Genomic DNA, 13,992 nt, shown 5'->3' on the forward strand with positions numbered 1-13,992 from the left:
GACATTTTAATGTGTAGTTAGCCTGCATTTTAGCAGTGTCATGTGTCACTCATGTGATGTGCTGCCCCCCAACCCACCAGTGTGTCGTCTCCAGTCTCCATGCAGCCTTGCACATGCGGTAAGATTTGTTTTCTTATCTTAGCCAGAGAGAATATGCAATGTTACTTTAGCCTTTAAGGTAAGTGCTGAGTGATGATCTCACAGTAAATGTAACTCGTAGCGTTAGCATTGCATTCTCATTAGGCTACTACTTTTTAAGCTTAAGCTTTTTATACATACAGTTTGTGGCGTCCACGTAGGTATAATTAATTGAAAATAATGTAGTGCAAAGTGTGTATTCTCACCAAGTTGGCGTTGTCCTTGTAGATGCTAAATAGTTGGAAACCTTTATTTTTTAATTTTGATGGGTTTTTTTTTGGGGGGGGGGGGGGATTTTTAATGTTACAGATGAAAACATTTTTAGTAAAGGTCAATTAAAACTAGACAAAATTAGTCGAGTTTTCATCAACAAAAACTAGACGAAGACAAACACATTTTGAGACGACAAAATTTGACTAAGACTGAGAGGTATTATTGTCCAAAAGACTAAGACTATGATGAAAATTAAAATGGCTGCCAAAAACAACATTGGCTGTGAGTAATATTTTTAAAGTATATTCATTTTGTAGAGCCTTTTGACCACTAAGCCTATCAAAAAAGGTACTCACATTAGAATATTCATTCATTTATTCATTGTAAATCACTCATTTAAAGGATGTTATAAGCCTGTTGAAATACACTTTACCTATGCTACTGCAGTATTATTTACATGTTATAAGCTATGATCAACTGTCCCACCGATACCCATAATCTTATCAGTTTGAGATCTAACATATCGGAGAAAATGCGACAGTAACCAAGAAAAAAAAAAAAAAAAAAAAAATACAATTACCGTAAGCAATAATTATGAGGTAGATATCCGTGACTTTTTTACAGACGCCGTTTTTTTCATTGTGACATAATTTGTTTAAAAGTTTAAAATATGCGAGCGAATAAATTTTTTAAGTCGTTTTTTTTTTTTTAAACAAAATATGAGACATTAGTTAATGATTCTAAGCTAAAAACAACAGACATTTTGAATAATAAATATATTAAATACCTTAGTTTTATGGCTGGGTTGAAACAAAAGCAGAAGCGCGACGTCTGTAAAAGGGGGTTTTCAGGGTAAAACGGACAAATTAAAAATAGTTCGGGGCTTCATGCGCCATAAATCTGCTATGGTAGCATATAGACATATCTATCAAACACAACAGTTGTTTTGTTTTAAAATACAGCAGTTTCTTTTAAAGAGGAGTGCAAGAGCAGAAACTGCTTTTTCAGTCTTTTCTGTGTTTTACGCCACATCGATTTTGAATTTTGGGGAAAAAAAAATTCCATAAGGTTCGTGTGAAACTCATGGGGTTCAGTAGTTTTAGCAAGGTTAAGAATCACTGACCTTGAGTAAGCTTGTATCATCGCCAGTACCCAAGAATGGAAGAAAAAAGTTCATAATCAAATCACTCCATATAGGAATAATGCTCTCAATTTGTAAATCCAACCTACTGTGTCATCAGTTGATTTAATGACATTTCTTCAGTCTTGCTGTAAATTGTTGAGACAATGCTGTTGCTCTGTAGCAACAAGCCTAGATTTCAAACTACAAAACTTTCCCACCTCTAATTTTTGCACAATATGGCATTTAAAAATACACTCACAGAACTTGTCATGAAGCTGCATAGATTATTTTATATGTGCTAACAATTTGTAAGCACCTGCATGACAACTACTACAACTGCCTGTATGAGACAGTCAAAACTCATAATGACGTTGCTGATCAGAAATATACCAGCATATATTCCGGGAGCCTTAATGAGAAAGTAACTGTCGTACCTGATAAAGAGAGGTCCCCTATCAGCTGTTAGGTGGTTGAGATAGAGCTTGGCCGCTGCCAGAGGATCACGACTGTGGGCACACACACTGATAACACACCGATAATAACCCAAAGCTACACAAACGTCACACCGGAATTTGATTGTATTTATTCAAACATTGAACAGCAACCATTGAGAGGAAGCGATAGCCAACATGTGAATTAGCAGCTGTACAGTCATGTTTTGGGTGAATGAGTTATGCGTTTGTTTGAGCTCTGTGGTGTTAAGTATCAAAGGGAGGGAACATGCTCTTGTTGTCAAAACTAACCATACAACGATAACACCCGACTCACATTTGGTTTACAAAAGCGTTTTCTTTAAAACAACACTGCCACCAAAATTTGTTTCAGTGCGCTCTGCAAGTACGATGTTGTATTTTGTTGTTCGAAGAGTTCAACATAAACTGTCTACATCAAATCTACTGCTTTTCTCTTTGTTAATGGGTCTGTTATTACTACTGAATGTCAGCTTCTCTGGTACATCCAAGTTTAAAAGTCCAGTCGGTATCTTTTTATTTACAAATACCAATCGTTTAATTTGAGTGAAGAGGTGAGAGTTGTACTGACTTTTGGCGCTACATTTCCTGAGAAAAAACGACAATAATGAATTTTCCTTTTACAAAAAAAATACAACACTTAACAGCGCTTAAAAAGGTACAAATACTGTAACAAGAGAACAACGCAGGCAAACGATACAACAGTCGTGACGGTGAGCTTTGTGCTCTAAATCACAAGAGCAAGAGTCAACTTGAATACAGTACCGAACTGAGAGAGAGGCAACATTTAGCCACGCAAAAACAATGCAGTCATTGCAGTTGAGAAAAAAACCTGCTTCAATCTGCAGTGAAATCCCCCCTCGACCTCTTGTGGTACGCTGGGAATTTTCTAATCAATGCATCAGAGGATAAATTATTGAAAAGAAAAGAAAAGAAAAAAAAAACGTTACTCAAGTTAGAAAAAAAAAAAAGGTCCTGCATGAAATACATTATGGTTCTCATAGATTTGCTGTAATAGAAAAATAGATGATTTGAACAAAATGAATCAATTAAAAAATATAGAAAAATATAGATATCATCAATAATACATGTAATGTGTATGAATAATGAGACTAATGTGGTTAGTAGACAATGCTTTCTTTGGCTGATGACTTAATGAGCATCATTAATTCTATATTTCTTACACTCATGAAAGTGAAAAGATGAACTTTTATCCTCAGTTAGGATGAATGTGGTCCATTTTCCTGTGACGAATTAGAGGTGGTCGTGTGTGTGTGAGTCCAACAGAAGCCTTAACAGGATCATCACCATACAGAACATTTGTCAACAGGATTCATGGGGGTACCCTTCGGACAGTGGAAAACGCGGGAAAACTCATTGAATTGAGAAACGCTGCCAATCACCCTGGAAGGTGAGAAATGTGTAATATATTAGCACAACATATTTCTAACTTTGTAAAGATTTTATGTGTGCAGTGTTTACTGTAAGTAAAAATAATAATAATAATAATAATGATAATAATAATACATTTTATTTGAAGGCACCTTTCTGGCACTCAAGGTTGCCGTACAATTATTTAAAACATTTAAACATATTAAAAGTGAGAAAATTAAAGTAAAGAACGTCTAAAGCAATTTTAGAATACTAAAAGAGATATAAGGGCAGTAATAAGTTAAAAAAAAAAAAAAATGTAATAAGGTGTGTTCAAGATACCTGTAGTGTTCCGGTGCATGTTTATCCGTTAACAACTGCAAGTAAATAGACTGAGATCTTCTCTTCATACACCAGTTCTGAAAATTAAGACAAAAATGGAATTAAATAATTTGAAATACAAATTGATTAGATGGATACAGTTGAGGCTAAAGTTATTAGGTATAAATTAGGCCTGAACGATATTGGAAAACATTAACATTGCGATACATATTGCCAAGGCTCCACACTTACTTTTTGCATTGGTTGCACTGGTGCAGCTAACTATTTTCTTAAGGTGCACCAGCACAAAATGTAGGCGCACACTCATTTTTCATTGCATCACCTTAAGTTGCCTGGTATACCAGACTCACCGATGTTCCAGCGATTGAGTCTGGCGACCGTACAGCGGATCAAATTCCGAGGGCGGAGCAAGCCACAGCAAACAGACAGCGGAGTGGACTAATCAGCGACGGGCAGACGTGACGTTGTTTTTTTTTTCTTTCAAATATTTTTATTCATTTTTAATGTACATAGAACCACAATAAACAACCACATAATTATGAACAAAATATTGTTACAAATGAAAAACAGAAGCGTAAAGACGTGACGTTGTTAAAGCGACAAGTAATTAGCGTGAGCAGAGAATGGAGAAGTTTATTCAACATGGCGAGCTCGAGCCATGTTGACTGTTGTCAATGACTTGTTTCGATGTTTTTGGTAATTTAAAACTGGTTTTACCGCGGATTGGAACATATTCTCAGCTCTCCCGTTCGCCATCTGTGTTGTTGTAGACACGACTTTCGGCGCGCAAGAGTGACGTTACTCGTTAAGAACGCGTCACGCAAATAAACGAATCTGATTGGACGATTGATTAGACGATTGATAGAGGCCGTTAATGGGCTGGGTCCCACACTATTTCTTACAGTGTTTGAAAAATACAGGGAGAATAGTCTGGTTGTGCCAGGCAATCACCTTAAGCACCATACTTTTTTTTACTCTCTAACATTTATATAAGTAATTTGTTCATTCCTTCATCTTCTGGACCGCTTATCTTCACGAGGGTCACAACGGTGCTGGAGCCTATCACAGCTACGTAACAGAAGGCGCGGTATTCCCTGAACAGGTCGCCAGTCAGTCGCAGGGCACATTTAGACACACAGCCATTCACGCACACACACCTACAGTGCTGCCCATAATGAAAATAAAAATTAAATCATTATTATTTTACACAAAACTCAAAAAATGGGCCAGAGAAAAGTATAGGCACCCTCAGCCTAATACTTGGTAACACAACCTTTAGACAAATTAGCTGCGAAGTACCCCTTCCCGTATCCATCATGGTTTTTTTTTTCTTTTTACAATGCTCTGCTGGAATTTTAGACCATTCTTCCGTGGCCAACTGCTCCAGGTCTATGAGATTTAAAGGGTGCCTTCTCCAAACTGCCATTTTCAGATCTCTCCACAGGTGTTCTATGGGATTCAGGTCTGGACTCATTACTGGCCACTTTAGAAGTCTCCAGTACTTTCTCTCAAACCATTTTCTAGTGCTTTTTGAAGTGTATTTTGGGCCATTGTCCTGCTGGCAGACCCATGACCTCTGAGGGAGACCTAGCTTTCTCACACTGGGCCCTACATTATGCTGCAAAATTTGTTGGTAGTCTTCAGACTTCATGTGCATATGCACTTCTATTTATGTACATGGTCAAGCAATTAAGTGCCAGAGTCAGCAAGGCAACCCCAAAACATCAGGGAACCTCCGCCATGTTTGACTTTGGGGAAAGTGTTCTTTTTTTTTTTGAAGGCCTCGTTTTTTCCTGTAAACTCTATGATGATGGCTTTTCCCAAAAAGCTCTACTTTTATCTCATCTGACCAATGAACATTGTTCCAAAACGTTTTTGGCTTTCTCAGGTAAGTTTTGGCAAACTCTAGCCTGGCTTTTTTGTCTCTGGGTCAGAAGTAGGGTCTTCCTGGGTTTCCTGCCATAGAGTCCCTTTTCATTCAGATGCCGACGGATAGTATGGGTTGACACTGTTGTATCCTCGGACTGCAGGACAGCTTGAACTTGTTTGGATTTGGTCGAGGTTCTTTATCTACCAGCCACACAATCTTTCGTTGAAATCTCTCGTCAATTTTTCTTTTCTGTCCACATCTAGGGAGGTTAGCCACAGTGCTATGGGCTTTACACTTATTGATGACACTGCACACGGTAGACACAGAAACATTCAGGTCTTTGGAGATTGACTTCTAGTCTTGAGATTGCCCATGCTTCCTCACAATTTTGCTTCTTAAGTCATCAGACAGTTCTTTTGTCTTTCTTTTCTCTATGCTGAATGTGCACACAAGGACACAGGATAGAGGTTGAGTCGACTTTAATCCATTTTCACTGGCTGCAAGGGTGAATTAGTTATTGCCACCACCTCTTACGTGCCACAGGTAAGTAACAGTTGCTGTTAATTTCACAAATTCGAGAAGCATCACATGATTTATCAAAGGGTGCCAATACTTTTGTCCGGCCCATTTTTTTTAGTTTTGTGTGAAATGATAATGATTTAATTTTTTCCCCATTCTCTTTTGTGTTTTTTTCACTGCAAGCAAATTAAATGAAGATATTACTACCAAAACATTTGTAATTGCAGTCATTTTTCTGGGAGAAATTGAGCATTATCTGACAGAATTACAGGGGTGCCAATACTTTTGGCCAGCATTGTACAGACAATTTGGGGTGTTCAATCAGCATACAATGCAGAGAGATGTGGAAGGAACCTCGAGAAAACCCACGTTTATTTTTGAACATGGGGAACGTGGAAAAAGGCTTCTTTATTAAATGGTTCATTGAGTAAGTCCACTCAAATTCAATCCCGCTTTGACGCTCACGCTGCTGAGAACAGCCTCTCGACAACGAAGATTGACTAAACGATGATTAACACATTTGTGCCTTTGATCATAAAGCTAACGAGCCTTTCTCTCGCCAGATCAGAGCTACAAACCTGTCAATCATCATTATCTTTAAGTACCAAATACCAGTTCCACTGGTGAGCAAGAAAAGCAGCAGGAGGGAGGGTGACAGCATGAAGCAGGAAAACAAATATATTTTCAAAATTAAAAACCCGATCCTTTTCATCAGATTTCATCCTCTGAAAAATCGCATGATCGGGACATCCCTCAAAAGAAGTTTTGGAAACAAATACAGACAAAGACGACGTCCACAAAATTTTATTTTGATACTTGTTATGGTTTAGGTTTGTTATTGCTTGGTTCGTTTCATGTTTATGCCATGTTTTGTCTCTTGGGCCATATGATCGCCCATCGATTTCACATGTTGTGCCTGCTTGTTGTGTGTCGACCAACCGGCTCTCACCTACCTGTGCCTCATTATCGCATGTCTGAGTTTTTAGCCTCCCCATGCTGTCATTTCTTGTTGCATCATCATCAATTTCAGCATCCACGCCACATGTGTTCCTGATCCCTCGTCCTGCCTTGTTTCAAGTAATTGGTTTGCCTTTTAAATTCCGTCTACAACCCTGTCTTGCATCCCCGTTTTTCCTCCATTTGGGTCCACCCCTCCTTTGTCCCTCGCTTGCTCCCACCTGATCCCTGTTACCTGTAAAATTGTTACCCCCCACTTGAAATCAAGAGTCAGTAGTGTACCCTTGCTGAGCCACAACTTTCAACTACCTCTTAAAATAGTTACTTGTCTTTGTATGTTTTTATGTTCTTTTTCGCAGAGGTAGGTAGTAGCGCGTTACATGTATTCCGTTACATTTACGTAAGTACCTTTTTGAGAAAAATGTACTTTTGAGAGTAGTTTTACTAAGCCATACTTTTTACTTTTACTTCAGTAAATTTGTGGAGAAAAAACGCTACTCTTACTCCGCTACTTTGGGCTGCACAATAGTCATTACATTTTCCCTATTTATTCTGCATATTAGATTTATTTATTTTTTGCCAGTGATGCCAAGAGTAGCTCTAGCAATTTCACCAAAGAAAGGTTGCAACAATCATCACATGACTCCATTACACCAATCTCACACAAGCTTGCAGCCTGTTCAATCACGTGGCGTCTTTAAAGCACCGTAAAAAATGAATTATTTGACATAGAGCGTGACTTGAAATCGCAGATTTAAACCTCTCTCCCAGTTCTTATTTGTCACCGATTGACCAAGGAAAACCGAAGATCTGGTCGTTTCAATTTCATAATAGTAACTATGAAGGAACTAGCAATTATGCTGTTAGGCTAAAGATATTTGATATAATGCAAATCTAAAAATGTATATAAATCTTATTCAGGGTTGTATTTTATATTCCAAAATGTATCAAATGCTACATCAGAACACTGCTGATGGTTTGATTGTATCAAGGCTCCAAAGTACTGGAACACTGGGAAAAAAGTTTTGGGAAAATGTTCGTCAGATCCTCGCTAATAATTTTTGACAACTGTAGCTAGCTACATATAGATTTGTCATGGCTGTAAAACAACATTACAAAACCACACTCAGACCTTAAAACAAGCAAAACACATAAAAGGACTTTATTATTCGGCGTCGTTTTGTTTTCTTTTTGATTCTGAGAAAAATTTAAACAGTTTGAGATGTTATAGGTCACGATGGATTCAATGAGTCATTTGTAAACAAGGTTTGAAACGTCTTTTCATGAAGGCGTTGTTGTGCCTTCTTACGGTATACATAGTGTGTTCTCCTAAGGACACGCAGGTGTCGATCTCTGTCTCCAGGTATTAAAAAGTATGTTATAAAAACTAAGACTTTTAACAAAATTTCAGACGAATGGCAAATGTATGGCAAAACAATAATCTAGGCTTTTAATGAGAAGCTTTGGTACCTGTGCAAAGGCAATGAAGAAGAGTTGTTCATGTGTATATTTGAGCCCTGGTAGGGGTCTCTCTGGGCCGTGTTCTCTCACCCACTTCTGATATGCCTGCACAAAATGATTGTGATTGGGGTTAGGAATGAGACATAGGTTTAAATTCAAGGGTAGCTCACTGAGTTAGATGTTCACACACCTGCCGTACAGTCAAACTTAGATCTCGCAAGGATAATCAGTAAGAGAATGACTGCAACCTTTGTTGAGAGATGTCAACTTTAATAAATTAGTCAAAAACTAAACGATTATCAAACAAACTGACAAGTATTTTAATAATTAGAAAATTGTTAAGAGCCTATTTGTAGCTTAAAATTTTCAAAAGCTGTCAAATCAGATTCAATCAAACATCTGCTTTTACGTGGGAAAACACAGACCCATTTATGAAATATAGCGGACCAAGCTGTTAACCAAATTATGATCATTTAATGGAGAGAAAAAAAACACAATGTATTGTGAAATTAATCATTATTTTCAGCCAGATCATGAGTACACAATTGTACTACGTAATCGAACCTGAAGCAGCTACAGAAGTGTACAACCCCTAGCAAAAAGTATGGAATCAACATTCTCGGACGAGCACTCACTCAGACATTTTATCATGTAGAACAAACTCAGATAAAATGCTTGAAAAAATAATGAATTAGTTCAAAAGTGCAACTCTTTAGAATTAAAAAACACTAAAAGAAATGAATAAAAAACATTGTGTTGGTCAGTAAATGTTAATTTTATAGAGCAAGTGCAGGGAAATATATATGGAATCACTCCATTCTGAGAAAAAAATATGGACTCATGAAAAACAAATAACAATCAAAACACTTCTGTAGTATTTAATAGCACCACCTCTGGCTTTTATGACAGCTTGCAGTCTCTGAGGCATGGACTTGATGAGTATTCTTCATCAATTTAGTGCCAACTCTCTTTGATTGCAGTTGCCGGATCATCCTTGCAGGTCGGAGCCTTGCTGTGGACCATTTTTTTCAATTTCTACCACAGGTTATCAATAGGGTTGAGATCTGGGCTATTTGCAGGCCATGACATTGACTGGATGAGTCTTTCTCCAAGGAATGCTTTAACAGTTTTAGCTCTGTGGCATGACGCATTGTCATCTTGGAAAATGACAAACATATTTTCAATTGAAGGGATAAGAAAGCTGTCTAAAATTTCAATGTAAACTTGTGCATTAATTGAAGATTTAACCACAGCCATCTCCCCAGTGCCTTAGCCTGACATGCAGCCCCATATCAAAAAGGACTGAGGGAATTTTGATGTCTTCTTCAGGCAGTCATCTTTGTAACTCTCACTGGAAGGGCACTAAACGGAAGTTCCAGCATCATCACCTTGTCCAATGCAGATTCTTGTCCCTTGACACCTTGTCCAATGCAGATTATTGACTCTTGACATGTTGTATAATAAACTAGCCTTCGCATTTCGGCAACCAGGGGAGATGTTTTAAATCTAACTTAAATATTATTTGTATACCCTGGCTTTTAGTAAATATCATATGCTGGTATTGTAAATATTACAGCAGTCTTACCCTTTTGGCACTGATCTGTCTAATGCGCTGAGCTAGCCTTCAATCCGCCCCCCATACTACTGCAACAATGTCAATGGCTTTTGTCAGATTGACAAACAGTCAGATGGTGGCTTTTTGCCATCTCCTCTTCTGAGTGTTTTGTTCGTGGTGACTGGCTGCTTATTTTCACTAACGGAAGCAGCAACAACAGTCTGAAAAGAAGCGAGAGTCCTTATCTTTTACCCCTGTGTATGTGTTGGATGTACACATCACAAAACACAACACCATGCACTTATTCACAGAGCAATCAAGTAAGTGCTGCTTAATAGAAGCTAACGCTTTTATAACGCTAATCTGTGCATCAAACAACACTCAATTACCTTGCACAAAGCCACCGCTGTCTAATTTAGCCATGCCCTCCAACCACAAACATTTAAGGCTAGTGCACATTGCATTATCAGTCGCGGAGGTGGAATTTAATCACAAAGCTGCAAAATGAGTACTTGTCAGTTAGTGTAGCAGCTTTGCTAAGTACATACGTACTGTATATCCCTCCAACTCCACATAAAAAACAATAGCTAACATTATCATTAGAATTTTATGTCGGTAATACTCTTTGCTAATTATAATTTGTGTTAATATATCAAATCTTTTTTCGTTTTGGCTTTGACATGATAATATTTGAACCCTACTTTATGGTTGTTGTTCTACTCTGAAGCTTCATCCCGCCTACCTGGTCATATGATCATCCAATTTCGGCTGCTCAAATGTCAATACGATCTGATTGTCCTCTACGAAAGCAAAGAAAAATTTTTGTGTTTTAAATAAAAGGAAACATTCATTGACTGAGCTACATTTTTGCCCATTTTCTAACATGCTTTGAATCAAATATCATCTCAATCATTCCATACTTGAAAGGTGATGTTATTTTTCCATAGTCTCTGATGTCATTTTATCAGGTTTGCAAGACAATTTGTGTTGAAAATGCCCAAAATGTCCTTTTTCAAGCTATTTTACTTGATCCTTATTGCTTGCCTCTGCAAAAAGCCCATTAATATGTGGCTTACTGGATTGAATTTTAATATTTTATGTTTAAATTTAAACTCTTCGCTCTGAATAGCCATTGGTGAGCGGGTGTGTATGAAGCGAAAGAGGGCAGGTACGTGCATAGGAAGGTGTGGTGTTACGTCAAACCGCAATTGCAATTGAAACACAGATGACAAACTAGGGCGTACACTCATCTTGACCTACTCACCTGCATGAATCAATGGAAAAAATTGGAATTATACACAAGGTCACCCTTTAAGTGCCAGGGCCCAATTTGTTTCGGTCCTCTAAAGCCCACCAAAACCCCTGCATGCGGGACATGGCTTAGAATTCATAAGCACAAAAGTCATATTCATATGATATGAATGGCATATCCTTAGTTATTCTGCATTTTATATTACTTTGATATTGGATTCAGCAGTATGAAATGAACGAATAATACTCACATAGTATGACAGCTTGAGTCCTCCCATGTCTGCAATGTTCTCCCCCAGAGTCAAGCGACCGTTAACCTATATACAAAGAACACATTTGTATTGCGTTCTAAAAGAATAACCCAAAATATTAACCATCTAATGCACAAATTAGGGGCACTCATTTAATCTAATGGTACTGAAACATGAGCATTTGCAGTCGTTCTTTAAAAGAATCGGACGTCTATCGCCATCAATGGTATGCAGTAAGTTAAAAATTATCAAGGAAAAAATGTTTGGTGGTAATCAGTGTGTTTATCAATTTTTTTCATTTTAATTTTAAGTTTTTTTAATCATCAATGTAATTTATACATTTCTTTTTTAATAATAAAGAATAATATGAAAACAAATGTAATAATGATCACTACGGGTATTAAATTTTATTATTATTATTTTTTTAAATGACTGAAAATTCCTTAGCTATAAAGGTTAAAGGTCTTAAATGTAAAATAAATAAACAACAATAGTTACTTCTTCTAAAGGGATAGTCTTAAAAGTGTCAACTTTTGAATAGCTGTCCACTGTCCATGAAAAGGTTCAATAGTCTCCAATAAAAAAAAAAAAAAGAGTCAGAGGGTTCAGTATGGGGGTGGGAACCTCTTCGTACCTCACGATACGATACGATTTGCGATACAAAGCTCACGATAACGATGATCTGACGATATGGCGATACAACGATTATCGATACATTCAGGAAATCTATTCTAGGATATTCTACAAACTGATAAACAGAAAAACAAGCTTCTGCTGTGAATTGGAATGAGTTTATCACTAGTAGACGTCCAATCCATTTGAAGTGGGAGGTTGGCAGCGAATGAACATATTCGCTGCCATCCCTCCCAATTCAAACGGATTGGAAGTCTATGGCCGTCAGTGGCAAGCAATGCCAAGCATTGGGGGAATTTTGGGCCATTTCAGGTCATTACCTGTTGATTTTCAGTTACTTTCTGTTGATTTTGGGGTATTTCACTTCCTGTTTATTTTGAGTTAACGAACAGGAAGTTACCCGCAAATCTCCCAAATGGTTTGGCAGTGACTCAAACTCAACAGGAAATGACCTGCCCCAAAATGGACAAAAAGTGACTAGAAATGCCCTGAAACTTTGAAAGCATGATTGTGAATTGTCTGGTTTCAAATGAATGAACGTTCCCGGTCTAAATGGATTGGGCGTCGAGCACCGTCAGTGGCAGCCACTCCCACTTCTATGGTCATCAGTGACAGCCAATGCCAGGTAACAAGGTAATTTTGGGCCATTTCAGGTCATTACTAGTTATTTCCAGTCACTTCTTGATTTTGGGGCATTTTACAGGTCACTTTCTGTTGATTTTGGGTTACAGAACAGGAAGTGATGTGAAGTGAATAAGCAGTGACCTAAACTCAACAGGAAATGACTTGTAAATGCCCTCAAATGAGCAGAAAGTGACCTCTAAATGCCCCGAAAATCTGAAAGAATGGTTTCGAATGAACGACCCTTCATTCCCCCTTCCCAGTCTTAACGGACTGGGCATCCAACGCCGTCAATGGAAGCTATATAGTTAACTGAGACACTTTTATGGTGGAAGATTTTGGTAGCAACTTGTTGGTTCCTTTTATTTTTTTTTTGAATATTGATACCTTTTTAAAACGATATCTCGATTCTTGGCAGGAGCATATCGATAACCTTTTGGGATACAAAGTAACACGATATATCACCAGTTCGATATTTTATCACACTCCTAGTTCAGTACAACAGGAAAAATGAAAAGGCTTTTCTTTTTTTTCTCACAGCATTTGAAAGTTTAAGTGTGTATACAAAATATATGATAATAAATGTGAAATAAAAAAAAAAAATATCAGTTTAAAAAATCAGTTCGATTCAATCAGGTAATATAAACATTTTTGATGTCTTTGATGTTTTGAACATGAAAAGTAACGTCCGTAACAATGAGGTAACTGAGTTACTAACTCAATTACTTTAATAATAATTTGTAACTGTAACAAATTACTTTTTAGATTTTTAGATTAACAACACTGGGTATTTTCTAAGTCTGACAGCAGCGAGGTTATGTTGTGTTGTTTGGGCTATAGTTATTCGACAAACTGTTGATATGTTACGTTAACAGATGCCTATTTAGCCTGTTGTTCACCATTTTACCATTATTATTTAAACGTAAAAAATCGCCGCCCGAAAACACGACATATACGACTTATACACAGGTGCGACTCATGGTCCGAAAAATACGGTAATTGCTCATCCCCAGACTGATTTACAGTAACTAACACAAAATTCAGCTCAAAGCAGTGTCATAATTTGGGCACTTCGTGGTAAAATAAAGGGATGAATTCGGTTTTAGTCCTTAAATCATATCAAATCTTCGACCTAAATTTATGAAAACTGAGTCAGTAATGAATCTGCTATACCAATGAGTGGCCAGTGGTAATTTGAAAATGTGTCAATAAGCACA

General features: G+C 37.4%; 1 protein-coding gene across 2 annotated transcripts in view; it reads right to left on the reverse strand.

Annotated features, from left to right (window-relative positions):
- Window positions 1-1,890: 1,890 nt before the first annotated feature.
- LOC130918004 (endothelin-converting enzyme-like 1) overlaps window positions 1,891-13,992 on the reverse strand; it is an 89,819-nt gene continuing 77,717 nt past the window's right edge. Inside the window, exons 13-16 of one of the 2 annotated variants that reach the window (XM_057839839.1) lie at window positions 11,522-11,587; window positions 8,474-8,569; window positions 3,658-3,734; window positions 1,891-3,348 (exon numbers count right to left, since the gene is read on the reverse strand). In XM_057839839.1, coding sequence (XP_057695822.1) covers window positions 3,249-3,348; window positions 3,658-3,734; window positions 8,474-8,569; window positions 11,522-11,587 — 339 coding nt within the window. In that variant the 3' untranslated portion in view covers window positions 1,891-3,248. The remainder of the gene's footprint in view (window positions 3,349-3,657; window positions 3,735-8,473; window positions 8,570-11,521; window positions 11,588-13,992) is intronic. The other variant, XM_057839838.1, reaches the window with a different exon arrangement.

Source organism: Corythoichthys intestinalis, chromosome 6 (assembly GCF_030265065.1).
Source record: "Corythoichthys intestinalis isolate RoL2023-P3 chromosome 6, ASM3026506v1, whole genome shotgun sequence".
NCBI lineage: Eukaryota > Metazoa > Chordata > Actinopteri > Syngnathiformes > Syngnathidae > Corythoichthys > Corythoichthys intestinalis.